This window comes from Jaculus jaculus, chromosome 8 (genome assembly GCF_020740685.1).
Source record: "Jaculus jaculus isolate mJacJac1 chromosome 8, mJacJac1.mat.Y.cur, whole genome shotgun sequence".
NCBI classification, from domain to species: Eukaryota; Metazoa; Chordata; class Mammalia; order Rodentia; family Dipodidae; genus Jaculus; species Jaculus jaculus.
The window spans coordinates 1,609,490-1,629,053 of record NC_059109.1 but is presented as its reverse complement, the minus strand read 5'-3'; the positions used below and the strand labels follow the sequence as shown (position 1 = coordinate 1,629,053).

The following is a 19,564-nucleotide window of genomic DNA, read 5'->3' as shown; positions in this document are numbered from 1 at the left end:
TTCTTCCATGAATGTTACAATTTCTACTCAGTAGACCTTTTTTTGTTTGTTTGTTTTTATTTATTTATTTGAGAGCGACAGATAGAGAGAGAGAAAGAGGCAGAGAGAGAGAGAGAATGGATGCGCCAGGGCCTCCAGCCACAGCAAATGAACTTCAGATGCATGCGCCACCTTTTGCATCTGGCTTACGTGGATCCTGGGGAATGGAGCCTCGAACCTGGGTCCTTAGGCTTCACAGGAAAGCACTTAACCACTAAACCATCTCTCTAGCCCCCTCAGTAGACCTTTTGTCTAAGCTTAATTTTCTTTCCAGGTACCTTTTGAGGTAGCTATTGTTAATGGGTTTGCTTCCTATTATGCTTCTATTTCAGATAACTCATTTTTATTATTAAGAACATAAGTTGAGGCTGGAGAGATTGCTTAGTGGTTAAGGTGCTTGCCTGCAAAGTCTAAGGACCAAGGCTTGATTCCCCTGAACTACAAAAGCCACAAGGTAGTATATGCATCTGGAGTTCATTTGCAATGGCTGGAGGCTCTGATGTGCTCATTCTCTCCCTTTCTCTCTCCCTCCCTCCCTGTTTTTCTGTCTTTCAAATACATAATAAAATATTAAAAAATATTTTCAGGAGCTTCCAGGTAAGATGGTGACATAGGAGCCATGCCAAACCAGCCTAGGGAGAGATTTAAGCAAAACTACAGCAAAATGCACTCTTCTGAAAAGTGAAGGAGTATAGGCTATTTTTAGACACAGTAGAGAAGCAGGAGAGACAAAAATCCACCAGAAAGTAGGAAAATGGCCAGAATCCCACTGAGGCTTTTGCGGCCCATGAATCCACACAATCTACACACCCACATGGCACCTCCCGCCAGGTTCACCAAGCAGCAGCAGCAGCAGCAGCAGCAGCAGAGACCAAACAAGGGGATTTTCCAACCTTATAAGCCTCCTTGCAAAGTCAAGAAATCTGAAGGAAAGACAGCTGAGATCAACTAAGGAACTACTAAAAGGGATACAGGCGGGACTGCATGAGCAACCCCAGGCTTTCTGCACTCTCCCATCTCCCTACCATCAGAACCATGAACCTCCAGCATTTAGCCCGCCCAGTGGCAGCACATCCAGCACAGATGATCAGAACTCCAGTACCATAGCACAACAGAGAGATCGAGGTGGGCACTCCGCATTAGTGAGAATGCAAGCCACCCCAAAAGGTAACAAGGCCAAGTGACCAAAAAAAAAAAAAAAAAATTGTACACACACACACACACATTAATCCACAGTGGGATTAAACTGCAAGTCAGCAACAAGAAAAACTACATAGCATACATAAATTCATGGAGACTAAACAGTACATATTGAATAATGAATGTGTCATTGAAGAAATAAAAAAGGAAATCAAAAAATTCATTGAATCAAATGATGATGAGAATATAACATACCAAAACCTTTGGGACACAATGAAGGCAGTCCTAAAATGGAAATTAATAGCCTATATTAAGCCTATATTAAGAAATTAGAGAGTTCACATGTAAACAATTTAATGCTTCACCTTAAGGCCTTGGAAAAAGAAGAACAAGGCAAACCTAAAATCAGTAGATGGGAAGAAATAATAAAGATTAGGGCGTATATTAATGAAATAGAAATCAAGAAGATAATCCAAAGAATCAATGGAACAGAGTTGGCTCTTTGAGAGGATAAACAAGATTGATAAACCCTTAGCAAATCTGACTAGAATAAAGAAAGAAGAGACATAAGTTAATAAAGGTAGAGATGAAAAAGGCACCATTATAATAGATACCAAAGAAATTCAGAAAATCATAAGAACATACTTTAAGAATATATATGCCCCTAAGTTTGAAAATCTGAAAGAAATGGATGATTTCCTTGATTCATATGACCTAAAAAAATTAAATCAAGATAAGATAAACCACTTAAATAGACCTATAACAAGTATGGAGATCCAAGCATTTATAAAAAGTCTCCCAACTAAAATAGCCCAGGCCCAGATGGATTTACTGGTGAGGTTTACCAGACCTTCATGCAAGAAATAACACCACTGCTTCTCAAACTTTTCCATAAAATAGAAAAGGAAGGAATTCTACCAAAATCCTTCTATGAAGCCAACAACACCCTGATACCAAAACCAGACAAAGACAGAACAAACAAAAAAACTACAGACCTATCTCCCTCATGAACATAGATGCAACAATTCTGAACAAAACTTTAGCAAACAGAATACTAGAATATATCAGAAACATTATTCACCTGATCAAGTTGGCTTTATCCCAGGAATGCAGGGATGGTTCAACATATGCAAATCAACAAATGTAATACATTATATAAATGGTCTGAAGGACAAAAATCACATCATCTCAATAGATGCAGAAAAGGCATTTGACAAAATCCAACATCCCTTCATGGTAAAAGTACTACAGAAACTGGGAATAGAAGCAACATATTTTAACATAAAAAAAGCTATTTGTGATGCATCTATAGCCTACATAATACTAAATGGGGAAAAATTGGAAGCTTTTCCACTAAATTCAGGAACAAGACAAGATTGTCCTTTGACCCCACTTTTATTTAATATAGTAATGGCTGTCTTGGCGATAGCAATAAGGCAAGAGACACTCATAAAAGGGATACAAATAAGAAAGGAAGAGATCAAATTATTATTTGCAGATGACATGATTATAAAAATTCTACCAGCAAATTGTTAGCACTGATAAATACTTTTAGCAACATAGTGGGATACAAAATAAACACATAGAAATCAGTAGATATCCTATATACTAACAACAAATATGCAGAGGATGAAATGAGGGAATCTCTCCCATTCACAATTGACCCAAAAAATAATAAAGTAGGGGCTGGAGAGATTGCTTAGTGGTTAAGGCATTTGACTGCAAAGCCAGAGGATCCCAGTTTGACTCTCCAGGACCCATGTAAGCTGGATGCACAAGGGGCCACATGCATCTGGAGTTCATTTACAGTGGCTGGAGGCCCTGGTGTGCCTATTCTCTCCCTCTCTCTCTCTCTCTCTCTCTCTCTCTCTCTCTCTTTCTCTCTCTCCCTATGAAATAAATAAATGATAAAATAAAATAAAAGGAAGTATCTTGAAATAAACTTAATCAAGGAAATGAAAAATTTCTACGATGACAACTTGACAACTTGAATACACTCAAGCAAGAAATTGCAGAAGACACAAGGAAATGGAAAGATATCCCAAGTGTTTGGATTGGAAGAATCAATATTGTAAGAATGTCAATCTTACCAAAAGCAATCTACACATTTAATGCAATTCCCAATAAAATTCCAATGGAAATCTTCACAAAAATAAAAAAAAAAATCCTACAATTCATTTGGAAGGACAAAAAAATCTCAAATAGCCAAAACAATTTTGAGCAACAAAAATAAGGCTGGTGGTATCACCATGCCTGATTTTAAGCTATATTACAAAGCAACAGTAACAAAAACAGTAACAAAAAACATCATGGTATTGACACAGAGACAGACATGTAGATCAGTATAAAAGAACAGAGGACCCAGCTGTTAATCCAGGCAGCTACAGTCACTGGATTTTTGACAAAAATATTCATTAGTGAAAAGATAGCCTCTACAGCAAGTGGTGCTGGGAAAACTGGATATCTACATGTAGAAGGATGAAAATACGTCCTTGTCTTTCTCTATGAACAAGAATCAAGTCCAAGTGGATCAGGGACCTTAATATCAGACTTGAAGCAATGAAATTGCTAGAGGAAAAGGTAGGGGAAACCCTTCAACATATTGGCATAGGCAATGACTTTCTGAATATAACCCCACTTGCTCAGGAAATAAAACTACTAATCAACCCCTGGCATCTCATGAAATTACAAAGCTTTTGTACAGCAAAGGACACTGAATAGAGCAAAGAGACAACCTACAGAATGGAAGAGAATCTTTGCCAGCTACACATCTTACAGAATATTAATATCCAGAATATACAAAGAACTAAAAAAAAAAAAAACAAAATAAGAAGAACAGGGGACTTCTGGTTAAGATAGCAGCGTAGGAACCACGCCAAAGCAGACTAGGTGAAAAAAAGCTAAACAAACAAACAAACAAACAAAAACAGCAAAATACACTCTTCTACTAAAAAGTGAGGTGTACAAGAAATTACCAGACATAGCAAAGAAGTAAGAGAGAGCCAGAGCATCTAGAGCCCAAGTAGCAGGCAGAAGAGGCTCCAGCAGCAGCGGCACCAGGTCCATGGCAGCAGCAGGTCCTCAGGGCCACAGCTGCAAGGCTCAGCTTGAGCCGCAGGAAAAGCCACACTGGAGCTCCTTGCAGACTCAAGAAACATGAAGGGAGGACCGTAGCGATCAACAGAGGAGCAGATCACGAGGTAGAGGATCACTTGGACCAGCAGGAGAACTAGAACCACCATCCATAGCCTCCCCTCCCCCACCACCAGCAAAAGTGCCAGCAAGCACCAGAGACATGGGGAAGGGAGATCACAGCACCCAGCACGGGTGACCAGAGCAGCAACCCAGCAATCCAACAAGCCTACCTGAACCCACAGCATACCAAAGAGGGACCCAAGAATGAGCACAACATAATTGAGACCAAAATCATCCCAAAATGTAACTGGGATTACACCAGGTCAGTACCTGCCAAATAAGGATCGGCTACCATCATGAAAACAAATGACCATAAATGCTGGTGAAGATGCAGAAAAAGAGGAACCCTACTACACTGTTGGTGGGAATGCAATCTGGTCCAGCCATTGTGGAAATCAGTGTGGAGGTGCCTAAGACAGCTAAAAATAGATCTACCATATGAGCCAGCTATAGCACTCCTAAGCATATATCCTAAGGACTCATCTCATTACCTTAGAGATACTTGCTCAACCATGTTTATTGCCACTCTATTCACAATAGCTGGGAAATGGAACCAGCCTAGATGTCCCTCAACTGATGAGTGGATAATGAAGATATGGCACATTTATAAAATGGAGTTTGACACCATAGTAAAGAAAAATGAAGTTATGAAATTTGCAGGAAAATAGATGGATCTGGAAAGAATTATACTAAGTGAGGTAACCCAAGCCCAGAAAGCCAAGCCGTTGCATGTTCTCTCTCATATGTGGATCCTAACTACAGATGAATGGACTTCTGTGTAAGAAGAAAACTCAGTAGCAAAGGCCAGTAAGCTGGAAAAGAGATATAAAGGGAAGAGAAAGGAAGGGAGGGGGTACTTAATAGAATGGTATTTTATGTGTGTGTGTGTGTGTGTGTGTGTGTAGAAGAATAGATTAATGGGGGTGAAAAGGCCCAAGTGAGGTCAGGGGAAGAGATTGAGTAAAGGAAAGGTGGAGGGAGGGCTAATCAAAATCTAAGAGGATATAAATAAATCATATAGAAACCTACTTTTTTGGACAACGGAACACTCAGGAGCTGTGGATTGTTACTAGAAAATTTTTAGTGCCAGGGATGGGATACTTTCCAGTGAGTTGATGGCCAGGGAGGTCCCTGATGTCCCCAAAACATTGCAGGCCATTGCCAAGGCCCTTGGTTTCCCACCAGGAATAGAGGGTAAGACCCTATTGCTGAAGACTCCACATACTTGGGCTACAAGGCCACTGAGAAATAGGGTTAGGGTTAGAGTTAGGGCTAGGGTCCTCCTGGAACTGAGCTGATAACCTCCTCCATGTAGACCAGCTGACAGAAAGCTGGAAGAAGCCATTCTGCATGCAGTTCAATGGGAGAGAGAGATATCACCAGTGAAGATATTGAACAGTGGACACTGCAAGCCTTATATTTGGCCAGCCAGGCCAAATGAGCCAACAGGTGCAATAGTAGCATGTCTGTCATGGTGGAAACCAACTGCCCTCTCATTGGACTGGAGGCCTGCTCCATGGGAGGGAACACATCTCTGATACTGAAAACCTACAACAGGGGTAGTCATGAGCCCTAGGGTTATAACATCTGCTGCTGTATGGCTAAATGTATATACTATGCTCATCAAACTGCCCAGTAAGCACTTCTCTTAATGTTCATACCCATATATTAATGCTACTCTCACTTTTGATAGAGGACCCTCTCTTTTCATATGGCAGTGACCTTGGGATGACTCAGAATGCATCATGGTGCTGGGAAGAAGTGACAGGAGTGCTCAGCACTGCAATATCTCTATCAAAACTTCCAAGGCTCAGGGCCCATTGTGAAAGAGGTGGTGGAAAGAAGGTAAGAGCCAAAGAAAGGGCAGGACTCCTTACAACATGCTCCTCCTGACACAAAATGGCCTGGATATCCATGACCCCACAGCCTGACACTACCTACACAAGACCATCATAATAGGAGGAAAAGATCATGACATCAAATTAAAAGAGAGACTGACTGAGAGGGGGAGGAGATATGATGGAGAATGGAGTTTCAAATGGCAAAGTGGGGGAAGGGAGGGCATTACCATGGGATATTGTTTACAATCATGGAAGTTGTTAATAAAAAAATAAACTTTTAAAAATAAAATAAAATATTCTTCTTAAAAGTGACAATAAGAAACCAAGCAACCCAATTAAAAATGGGCTATGGAACTAAATAGAGAGTAGTCAAATGAAATCCAGATGGCATATAAACATCTAATAATGTATTCTACATCCCTAGCCATCAGGGAAATGCAAATTAAAACTACTTTGAGATTCCATCTCACTCCTGTCAGAATGGCTAAAATCAAGAAAACAAATGACAATAAATGTTGGTGAGGATGCAGAAAAAGGGGACCCCTTCTACACTGTTGGTGGGAATGTAATCTGGTACAGCCATTGTGGAAATCAGTGTGGAGGTTCTTAAGACAGCTAAAAATTCATTTACTTTATGATCCAGCTATAGCATTCCTAGGCATATATTTTAATGACTCTTCTCACTATGTTAGAGATACTTGCACAACCTTGTTTATTGCTGCTCTATTCACAATAGCTAGGAAATGGAACCCACCTAGATGTCCCTCCACAGATGAATGGATTATAAAGATGTGGTATATTTGCACAATGAAGTCCTATTCAGCAGCAAAGACAAATGAGATTATAAAATTTGCAAGCAAATGGATGAATCTAGAAAGAATTATACTAAGTGAGGTAACCCAGGCTCAGAAAGCCAAACATTGCATGTTATTTCTCATATGCGGATCCTAGCTACAAATGTATAAATATGTGTGAGCTGGAACCAAAAACTAGTAGCAGAGGTCAGTAAGCTACAAAAAGCCTACAAGGGGGGGGAGGAGAGAGAAGGACTTAAGGGGATGGTATTGTATATATGTAAGTAGAAGAACAGATTACAGGGAGGGGAAATGGCCTAAGCGAGGCCAGGGGAAGAGATTGTATAAAAGAATGGCAGGGGACAAGATCAATCAAAATTCAAGGTATTCTTAACAAAACATAGCATAACCTACTTTCTTGAATAATGGCACATCCAGAAGCTATAGATTGTTACTAGAATTTTCAGTTCCAGGGATGAGATACCTTCCAGTGAGTTGTTGGCCAGTGAGGTCCCTGTTGTTACAGGCTATTGCCAAAGCCCTTGGTTTTCCTTGAGAAACAGATAATAAGACCCTATTGCTGAAGAGTTCACATGCCTGAGCTGCAGAGTCACTAAGAAATCAAGCTGGTGCTGAGCAGAAAACCTTTTCCCTATAGACCAGCCAAATGAAAGCTGGAAAAAGCTATACTGCATGCAGCTCTATGGGAGACAGAAGTCATCAGCAGTGAAAAAAGTGGACACTGTAAGCCTCAAGTTTTGCCAGACAGTCAAAATGACTGAACGTGTACAATAGTGGCATGTCTACTCTGGGGGAAACCAACTGATATCTAATTGGACTAGAGGCCCATTCTATGGGAAGGAATACATGCCTGGTACTGAAAATATAATCAAAAGCTTATGGCAGGGGAGGTCATGAGTCTTAGGGGTATAAAGACTGCTCTTGTCTGGATAAATGTATATATTATTCTCACCAAACTGCCCTGAAAGCACTACATTTAATGTTCATATTCATACTTCTGGTTAGAGAAGCTTCTCTTTTCAGATGGCGGCAACCACTGGGATGACCCAAAAGGCAACATAGTGCTGATAAGGAGGAATGGAGGAGTGTCCACCACCGAAACATCTCTATCACACCCTCTAAGGCTCAGAGTTCATTGCAGAAAAGGTGGCGGAAAGAATGTAAGAGCCAAAGGAAGGGCACCACTCCTTACAATGCAACTGTCCAGACAGAAATTGGCCTCAATATCCGTGACCTTGCAGTGCCTAGAAATACCTTCACAAAACCTTCATAATAAGGAGAAAAAGATGATGACATCAAATTAAAAGACAGACTAATGGAGAAAGGGAGGGGATATGATGGACAGCAGAGTTGTGAAGGGGAACATTGGGGAGGGGAGGGAAATACCATGGTTTATTGTCTTCAATAAAAAATAATAAATAAATAAATAATAAAAATTAAAAGAGTACAACTAGATGGGATTAGGACCAATTTGCAATATGTTCATATAATAAAGTTCTCAATAAGTACAAAAAAGAAAAAAAATTCAGAAGACATGGATAAGTATCAGAGCCCCCTGAGGGAGGTTCACTCACCTTTCTAAACCAGCAGAAGTCTCCTCTGTCCTTTGTGAATGGTCATTACTGATCCAGCTAGAAGCTGTGCCTGTCAGTGTCAATGCTGCCTTCCAGCAGATGTGAACTGGCCTTCTCCCCATCATCTGACTTTGTGAGGCTCAGGGATTGGAGAAATAGAGCTGTAACCCTCCTGCCCCTACAACCTAATGGTGGTCCCATATCCTCTGTATGATTCCTTTCCTTCTCTATAAGGAAATGGGGCAGGAAGACATCCTTGGAACTTTTAAATGTGATTGATAGTGTACTTACTACTTTTTAAATTAATTAATTAATTTGAAAGTAGAGAGAATAGAGACACAGAAAGAATGGGCATGCCAGGACCTCCAGCCACTGCAAACAAACTCCAGATGCATGCACCTCTTTGAGCATATGGCTTTAAGTGGGTACTGGGGAGTCAAACCCAGGTCCTTAAGTTTTAACCTTAATCACTGAGCCATCTCTCCATCCCTTCTCCTTAGCAATTTTTATTACCCTTTGTGTTATAGCATCCTAAAACTAAAATATTGGTTTTATATTTCACATTTACAAATATAGCATATAAAGAATGTATACCTGTTTTTTAATTAGACATGTAATAAAGTGTTTAGGTATTTATGTGGTTAAAAAAAGAAATTGAATAGGACACTAAAACAAATTAATATTTATGCATTGGAAGAATCAATGCCATTAAAATCTTTCCATAACTCAAAGCAATCTACAAATTCAATGCAATCCTCATCAAAATATCTATGATATTTCTCAAATAACTGAAAAGGCAGTCCTGTGATTTCTGTAAGAACATACACCATACACACACACCAGACCAAATAGCCAAACTCATCTCAGCAAAATTCACAAAGCAGAAGCCTCTGTAGTCAACTAGTTATCGACAAAGGAGCTAAGAACGTGTATTTGGGTAAAGATATATTTTCAGTTGAGGTGCTGGAAAATTTTGTATCTCATTACAGAATGAAACTAGAATTGAGCACACATTAAAATGTGAAACTTGAAGCTATGAAGAAAACATAGAAGAAATGCCTGAAGATATCAGAATAGGTAGTTTTTGGTAAAACACTGCAAAGAACAAGCAAGAAAAGCAAAAGTAGAGAATGGGATTGAAACAAACTAAGAATGTTCTGCACAGCACAGGAAATGATCAACAGAATTAGGAAACAGAATGGAGAGCCATAATACTGTTTGAGATTTCCTATTTTTTAAGTTATTTACTTGCATTAAAAAATTTTTTTTGTTTATTTTTATTTATTTATTTATTTATTTGAGAGCAACAGAAAGGGGGGGGGCAGAAAGCAAGAGAGAGAATGGACACGCCAGGGCTTCCAGACACTGCAAACGAACTCCAGACACTTGCGCCCCCTTGTGCATCTGGCTAACGTGGGTCCTGGGGAATTGAGCCTCGAACCGGAGTCCTTAGGCTTCACAGGCAAGCGCTTAACCGCTAAGCCAACTCTCCAGCCCGCATTTTATTTTTCTGATAGAGAAAAATAGATTTGCTTATAGTTTAGCCAGAACTGTGGGGGGGGGGCAGTTCTTAGAGTCTCTCCTTTTAATAACATTTTTATTGAAAAATATATATAGCCAATACATGTGTAGACATTTATGCATACATATGTACAAAATGTACTTTGATCATAGTCCACCCAGCCCTCTCTTCTCCTTTCTGTGATCAAGTGTGACAAGTAACTTCAGGAAGGGAAGTGCTTATTCTGGTTCTACTTCCTAAAGGATCCACAACCTTCCCTAATAGCGCCACCAGCTGGGTACCAAGTGCAAAAACACATGAGTCTGTGGTGTACATTTCACATGCAAATCACATCAATTACTAAAATGAAAGCTTGATATCAACATGAGTTATGTTGAAAGAAACATGTTTAGATGAAGATTAAATCTCAATGTTTGCTTCATGCTAAAATTTCTTTGTAATTATGCGTTCATGTAAGCAAATAATTACTAAATATTCCTCTTTTATAGAAGGCCCATACAACAAACGCATTTTAGCCATTATCGGTTAAATTGAAAATGATAATAAATGTAAAAAAACACTTTTCATTACAGAAATCAGTGAATATACACTATAAAAAATGAGTTATGAAGACCATCCATTTTTCCTTACCTGAAATACATAGATTGTAAGGTTCACTTATACCAAGAAGCTAATTAGCCACTTTCTACTAAGGCAATTCCCTGAGGGGTAGCTCCATGAAGTCCTGCACTCTGAACGTGTGACTTTATTTGATACCCAGCCTCAAGTTTTCCCTGGTGCCTGGGCAGCCTGGCTTCATTTCAGGTATCATGGGCTTAACTAGAAGCTGAAGTGTCCCTGGCTTCCGGTTTAATCATATATGAAAGTACCTTAAGTCCTTTCCTTACGTGAGAACCACACCTTCATTCTAGAACAAAGACATCCTATCTCGGGGATTCAGTGAAATTTATTACCACTGATTAAGATCAACCCTGGTGAGTGAAATTTCTCCAAATTTTATGGCATTCAACAGACATTCAAGTAGCACTTGCCAGGTGCCAGTGCCCATGACATTCATCACAGATGTGACTTTAAATATGACATACAATTTTCTTCCCCAAAATAGTTTGGGTGGGCTGAAAAATACATACAAGAAAGTGAGCATGCTAAAGTTAAATGAATTGCCATCACCTCAGTGGATGTACTATGGACTAGGAAGAGCAGTCAGCACTATTTAGTCTGGAAGTTAAACTCAGGAGAATTTTAAATGAAGAAAAATAATGTGACCATCTGGAAAAATGAGAGAGCATTGGAGATGAAATGATTTTTAAAAACACCATAGCTTTACAATGTGACTGGCTCATTAAGAGTAATCCTAGCAATTCATCAGTAGACAAGAGTTTGACAAGGGGCTGGAGAAATCACAGTGAAATGATGAAGAAAGCCAGTCCAGGAACTTACTGTGGGAGGTAGTGTTTGACATCCTAAGATATTATTTTCATCATTCCATAATGAGCAAGATCAACAGAGAATTAAATATGAAGTTAAGAATGTTACAAAAAGTGATTTTCATCTCTGGTCATCCGAGCAACAGGGTGGATATTTGAATTATGTAAACTGAAGAACAGAATCCTGTCAAAGCTTTGAACTAATGTATGAGGGCAATAAGAGGTTAACTAAAGAGGTGAATAGCAGATAAAATTTAATTATTTACGTGAATGTAAAGATGAAAGAGACATGTAACAGGAAGATGGTTAGGAGAAGACAGAGCTATGATGGGCCAGCTAGATGCAGCAGCTACTATGAAGCTGGAAATGAGGACCTGGAACTTAAGAAATCTGTGTTCATGCTTTAAATATCCACCCGCTAGTTAGTAAAGACATATGAATGTGCATAAAAGCAACTAACCTGGCTACTTTAAATGGTACTTACACTAGTTAAAAAAAAAAGAAAGACAGTCTGAGGATAGATTTTTTTGGAGACCATCCACTTTCTTTTTAAATTTTTTTTAAAAATGAAGACATTCTCAAATATGTTTACAGTGTATTTTGATGCCATTTCTCCAAATTACTCTCCTTCTTCCCCCTACTCATCCCATTAAAAACTCTTCTCATTAGATCTCCATCCTACTTTCATGCATAGCTAGTTAGTTAGCTTTTTGACCCCCTGAGTTAAATTAAATTAGGGTTGTTTGTATGATCATGGGTGGGATATTATTTACTGGAAAATAGGCAACCAACCTATTGTTACACCACCTAAAAATGAGCTTTCCCCTCATACAGCAGACATTCATTGCTACTATTTATTCTGGAGGTATGGGCTCTTGTGGACCCCTCCATCTATGATGAAGCATTGACAGGCTTAATCTTGGTTGCTGTGACATCATGAGCATAACACTTGTCACACCTAGACAGTGCTGTGTAGCCCCATTTCCCATCTTCCTGCTCTTGCATTCTTTCCACCTGCTCCTCCACCAAGTTTCTGGAGCCTTGGAGGGTTTAGTTCAGATGTCGTGTTTAGGACTGAGCACACACTAATCGCATAATCTTGGTGACTTTGCCAGTTATACATTACTATACTAGCCTCTGCCTTTCATATAAATTTCTGTATTCAAGGTTGCAAGCAGTACCAATGTGTGAGAGCAAACACCAATGTTTATAAGGCAGTTTAACATGCTATCCTAATAAGATAGCCATGCTATGCTATTGGGTTCTCCCCTAGGGCCAAGGGACCATTCATATATGTGCAGAAGAGGACCTAGATAGGAAACTAATAAAATGTACTCATCAAGGTAGAAAAAAAAAAAAGAAGTGAGTAGCATAAAAACAATAGAAGAGAGATATTTTAGAGGGAAGATTGTTCAATAATGTCACAAATTTGAGAAGAGAAATTTAAGATAATAAAATAACAAGAGCACATTAAATTCACCTCTGGGATAGTCATTTGTGAATTTGTTCCAGCTGGTAGAGGCATGATAAATATGGTTGAAGATTAAAATACAATACATATATATGAAATATTAAATAAATAAAAATAATACAATGTGAGAGGGAGCAAAGATTTGAAGACTATCATGGACTATTGTGCTGAGGAGCACAGCAATGAAAAGAAAAGAGACTATGGAAAAAGTAGGGTAGAGCTAATGTGCTTTTCTGCATGTTTATTTTCCAAGAGGGGTGAGACCGAAAACCTACCTATTATCTATTATACATGTATGAACATAAAACATTATAATAATCAATATGATTGGTTCATTAAAAGTAATCTTAGTACATGAACATTATTAAGCATGGAGTTTGATAGACAGCTTTATTTATATACACATGGAGAGGGAGAAAGAGAGGGGGTGAGGATAAGAACACAGCACACCATGGCAAAGTAGTCATTTGAAATAGAGCCAGCCTGAACCCAGGGGCAGTTGCTGATTTGGATAAAAAAAAATGGAGATAATTTTAATCATATGTATGTAGGAAATTGGAGAACTTAACACATAATTGCCTACATGTTCTGACAAAAGTGATTTAACAATACCTTTTTCCAGGACCTAACAGGAAAATGGTGAACACCAGAATTGACCCAAGTTTTTCAGAGACATTTCTTGGTGAACTCTAGAATAAAACACAAGCTTCATGTAAATAGTGGAAAAGAGGGCTGGAGGGATCACTTAGTGGTTAAAGCATTTGCCTCCAAAGCCAAAGGACCCACGTTTGATTCCCCAGGACCTACATTAACCAGATACACAAGGGAGCGCATGCGTCTGGAGTTCATTTGCAGCAACTGGAGGCTCTGGCATGCCCATTCTCTCTCTCCCCCCTCTTTATCTGTCAGGTAAATAAATAGATAAAAATAAATATTTAAAAATAATACAAAAGATAATCGTTGGGATCAAACAACATTGAATGTAACTATGATGGTCAGCATTGGTAGTTCAAACAAATGAATATTTCATGCTATTATGCAAGTTTAATTTGATCTCATGCTATCTTTGTTTATTCTAAGTGAATCTCAATATAGAGCTCTCTCCTTTCCTGTTTGAGAAGTGATGACTTAATTGATATAATGAAATTAAAATAAAATTGCCAGACATGGTAGCACACACCTTCAATCCCAGCACTTAGGAAGGAGAGGTAGGAGGATTGCTGTTGGGTTCAAGGCCAGCCTGGGGTGACAGAGTGAGTTCCAGGTCAGTCTGAACAAGAGTGAGACCCTACCTTGAAAAATCAAAAAAAATTTTTTTCTTTAAAAAAAGGAAAATTTTAAATATATTGATAGAAGTTGCTAACAGGAGAATATGGGGAGTAGTGTGTGTGTGTGTGTGTGTGTGTGTGTGTGTGTGTGTGTGTGTGTGTGTTATATTAAAGTTTTCTAGGGATTTTTATTCCCCTTCTATGAAGGAACCCTTAATGTACAGCCTACAAGATGAAAATTTTTCTTAGATTACATTAATAATGTGTATAGTGACAGAAAATACTTAATACTTTAATTTTCAAGCCATTGACAATAAATTTTAAAACACAACTTAGCCAGGGATGGTGGTGCATGCCTTTAATCCCAGCACTCAGGAGGCAGAGGTAGGAGGATCACTGTGAGTTCAAGGCCACCCTGAGACTACATAGTGAATTCCAGATCATCCTGAGCTACAGTGAAAGCCTACTTCAAAAAACCAAGAAAATAAATAAATAACACAGTTGATACACCCATCTTTTCTTTTAAGTTCAAAAACTGTTGCCCAATATTTGTAATAGGTTATTGAGGTATTAGAGTTGTCAGGAGTGAAGACCATTGTGCTTTATGGAAGAACAGGAAAATGGCATTAATGAAAAGGCTGCAAAAAGCCCTTTGAGGAAAAGTAGCCACATCTCTTTAATCCTTACTGCTGCTGCACTGAGTAAGCTGTGGACTGGGACCATAGAAGCTCAATGATAGAAACTTCTAGTTGATAAATAAGTCTCCTAAAGGTTGCTTCCACAATTTCTCAAAATAAATTTCAGCACAACAGTAAGAGCCTTATCCAAGTGATGCTGCTCAGAGATTAATAAATGGGACAAACTACAATATCCAATGGAATATTTCATGTATCTTGATCAAATGAAATCAAATATATAATACTCAAATAAATATCAAATAAATTTAAATAAAAAATTAAATAAATATTTAGTCCTGTGTGTTAGGAACCATTGTCAAGGTTGGATTACAGTGATTCTGATATGCATAGTTATTGAACTAGTCTAAAGTAATAGTGCAGGAGAATAAAATAGGAAATTATTACTCAACTTCTGTAAAAATTATGTTATATCTGGTGTCAAGGTTTGGCCTATTTAGTTATCTTAAAAAATTGAATTCTATTCTCTAGTATGTCCAACCTGTTGAGTAAGTCTCAATAAGAGATGATGCTACAAAGACATATACTCCATTGCCCAGCATTCTGCCTATTGTATAGAAACAGTTACATATATATATATATATATATATATGTTTTAATCATTATTTGTTCAAATGACTTTCACTGAAAATGTACAATCTTGACTTCTCCTAAGGGTTTTGAAAATTGAAAGGTGTTGTCTGAGCATAGGATCTATTGTAAGGTATCCTATGTTCCAAATCTCAGGATTCAATGCCTAGTACCATGTGTTAAAGTTATTTTATTTGCTTTGTTTTTTCAGTGTTTTAAATTTACTTTTATTTATTCTCTCTGACTTATACTTAATAATTGTATGTACTTATTGAATATGGTAAAATGTTCCATTTTGAGACTTTTTATGCTTTAATATTGATCTCAGAAGATCATGCAAACTAGATGTAACTTTCAAAAATTTTAAGAGCCTTTCAGAAGTCAGAAACATGACTGTTCTTTGAACTCATGTCTCCCCCTCTTGACTTTTATCAGTAACTCCATTTTCAATGCTTGTCAGAGTAAACTATAAAGTGTCTTCTCTATACTAAGATGCTATGAAGTACAAGAAATTATACTACTTTTTTGGAAGCATTATTTCCATCATTTCCTTTGATTTTTTTTTCTAACTTTGACATCTCAAACTGCTCTAGAAAATTCCCATGACATGTCAATCACACTTAGGGTGTTTATTAATGGATGCTTGCTAAATATTTATAGAATTAATGTTAACAAATCCCAGTAATAATAAATACATCTTGATATCCATAGCTCCATGCTATCATATGTTCTTTTGTTATACAGGGCTAAACTTTGAATCTTCAGCTTGACCATGGTAAATGTAACTTTCACAACTGGATTTCTCCTCATGGGCTTCTCTGATGATCGTAAGCTTCAGATTTTACATGCAATGCTCTTTTTGGTGATATACCTGCTGGCCCTCACAGGTAACATGCTGATTATCACCATAATTACCTTGGACAACCGTCTGCATTCTCCCATGTATTACTTCTTGAAGCACCTCTCTCTTTTGGACCTCTGCTTCATCTCTGTCACAGTCCCTCAGTCCATTGCAAACTCTCTTATGGGCAGTGGTTTCATTTCCCTTGGTCAGTGTATTCTTCAGGTCTTTTTCTTTATAGCCCTGGCCTCATCTGAAGTGGCCATCCTCACCGTGATGTCTTATGACCGATATGTTGCGATCTGTCAGCCACTCCAGTATGAGACCATTATGGATCCCAGTGCCTGCAGGTGTGCAGTGATGGCTGTATGGATTGCAGGAGGCCTCTCTGGGCTCATACACACAGCTGTTAATTTCTCGATTCCTCTTTGTGGGGAGAGAATTATTCACCAGTTCTTCTGTGACATTCCACAAATGCTGAAACTGGCTTGTTCTTATGAATTCATTAATGAGATTGCAGTGGCTGCCTTCACGACCTCGACAGCATTTATCTGCCTGATCTCCATCATATTCTCCTATAGCCAAATCTTCTCAGCAGTGCTGAGAATTCCATCATCTGATGGTAGGGCCAAGGTCTTTTCCACCTGTCTACCACACTTATTTGTAGTCACCTTCTTCCTTTCAGCTGCAGGATTTGAATTTCTAAGACCCCCTTCAGATTCCCCATCAGCTATGGACCTTATGTTCTCCATATTCTACACTGTGATACCACCAACACTGAATCCAGTTATCTATAGCTTACGAAATGAAGCCATGAAGGCAGCTCTGAGGAAGGTGCTGTCAAAAGAAGAATTGTCTAAGAGAACAATGTATTTAAAATCCTTGTTCAAACTCTAGAGACAAACAAATCAAAGGCACTGTAAATATGTGCCAGGTGGGAAGAGGGATGAGTTTGAATTCCTTACAGGACTACGCCCCAACTTTTCTACTCCTTATGTTCTTCTCAGAGATAATTCTACTTGGTAGAATGTAAAATGTCTGACTTCTAAGAATATTGGCCTTCTTTCTCCCAAGTCAAGTCATCTTTTAGGAATGTCTCTGAAATAAAAGGGAAAAGCTTGTGATATGGCCAGCAAAAGGTTGATTTAGCCGGGCATGGTGGTGCACGCCCTTAATCCCAGCACTCAGGAGGCAGAGGTAGGAGAATTGCTGTGAGTTTGAGGCCACCCTGAGACTACGTAGTGAATTCCAGGTCAGCCTGAGCTACAATGAGACCCTACCTCGAAAAACAAAAACAAAAACAAAAACAAAAACAAAAACAAAAAAGGTTGATTTAAATGAGTACATCCCAGATTGTCCTTAGATAAGACAATTTATGTGATAGCATATTCCTCATGTGTGTATAATTTTCAGTGGGTCTTTTAATTTCCTTTGTATTAAGGACAATGTTTTCTTCCTTTTAAAGTTTATGTTAGCTGTTTCCACAATTTATTCAGTCCCTAGTAAAAGTCATATGGCTTATTCATTTATTATGTAAAGAAAACAACACTTCTAATTATACTGCATTGTCCCTTTTCTAATAATGACAAACCAAAATTTAAGATTTTCTTGACATTTCTAAAATAAAAAATTATAAAGTTCTGAATCAGACTAATAGCTCTTTTACTCACTAGTGCTTTGTACAATTTATAACACAAATGCTTTGGTTCCCAAATGTGAGTTTGTGTGTCCTCACATTTGTAACAATAGGAACATATGACTAAAGTTCAATAGTGAGCTGGACATTGGGTTATCTTCTTTTCCATTTCTGAGGAGGTTTGCATTATATCAGCTCTGTTCTGATACAAAACAAGACTAGCAAGATGTTGTCACCATCATACATCTTATGACCCTAAAACACAACCATGTGGAGTAATGTCTATGAGTGCGTCAGCTCAAGCACTGTGGATCCAAATGTCTGTGTCATTGCTGAGTAATGTTTTAACAATCTTTTGTAAAGTTCCAGAAGTCATAAGAAGATAAACTTGGACTGGTTCCCTCAGTTTTGAAGTGAATCGTTGTGCATGTTCTAATGACATTGGAATGAGCAATGATGAAGTAATGGGGGAGGGTTTTACCTGAGCTTTTTGAATCAGTAGTTCAGACTGTAATATATACATATGCATGTATTTTTCTTGTTTATAAAGGTTGTGTTTTTCTTCTCCCTAGTATCAAGTTAGGCAAGTACCTTAACCACTGAACCATCTCTCCAGCCCTAGTATCTAATAAGTTAGAATAGATTAGCAAACATTTTGTTCAAAAGCCAGATTTACTTTTTTCCCTTTTTTTCCTTTTTTTTTTTTTTTTTTTGGTTTTTCAAGGTAGGGTCTTACTCCAGCCCAGGCTGACCTGGAATTCACTATGGAGTCTCAGGGTGGCCTTGAACTCACGGCAATCCTCCTACCTCTGCCTCCCGAGTGCTGGGATTAAAGGCATGTGCCACCACGCCCGGCTCAGATTTACTTTTATATGCACATTTCAAATGGTTTATATAATTTAAACAGATTATATATTTTTTAAGCTCCAAACTAGAGATGAAGAAAAGTTCAAAACTTGGCCATGTACTCATTGGAATGTTTAATATGCTATATATAAATGTAAGTCTTGACATTTTTCTGTCATGTTTGTTCAGATGGCCATGTGAATATATTAATTATATCATTATATTATAATGTGACTGTACATAATGATCAGAATACTTCTGTCAATAAGTAAAATATTTTTACTGACTATATGCTATATTTGATCTATTTCAAATGTTTATCTTTGTTTTGTTTTTCAAGGTTAAAGTCTTGCTCTAGCCCAGGCTAACCTGGCGTTTGCCTCAGGCTGACCTTGAACTCACAGCAATCCTCCTACCTTAGCCTCCCTAATATTAAGATTAAGGGGATGGGCCAACATGCTCAGCTAAATATTTACCTTTGTATTCATTACTGTAAACCTTATTTGATGAGCATCAGAATCCATGAATGTAGTGTGTGTGTGTGTGTGTGTGTGTGTATAAGAGAGAGAGAGAGAGAGAAAGAAAGAGAGGGAGATGTTAACTTCGCATGCTATGTGTTTCATAGAGAAACAGGAGCAAAATGCTTTTCATAGGCAGACAGAGGCCCAAAGAAATAAGGAGCAG

The 19,564-nt window shown here is 38.2% G+C and overlaps 1 protein-coding gene across 1 annotated transcript; it reads left to right on the top strand.

The window, feature by feature from the left end:
• The first annotated feature begins 16,329 nt into the window (after positions 1-16,329).
• On the top strand, positions 16,330-17,295 carry LOC101602190 (olfactory receptor 14J1). Its single transcript, XM_004671925.2, has one exon. It carries the CDS (start codon positions 16,330-16,332, stop codon positions 17,293-17,295), a length of 966 nt encoding a protein of 321 aa, XP_004671982.2.
• The last annotated feature ends 2,269 nt before the right edge of the window (positions 17,296-19,564 follow it).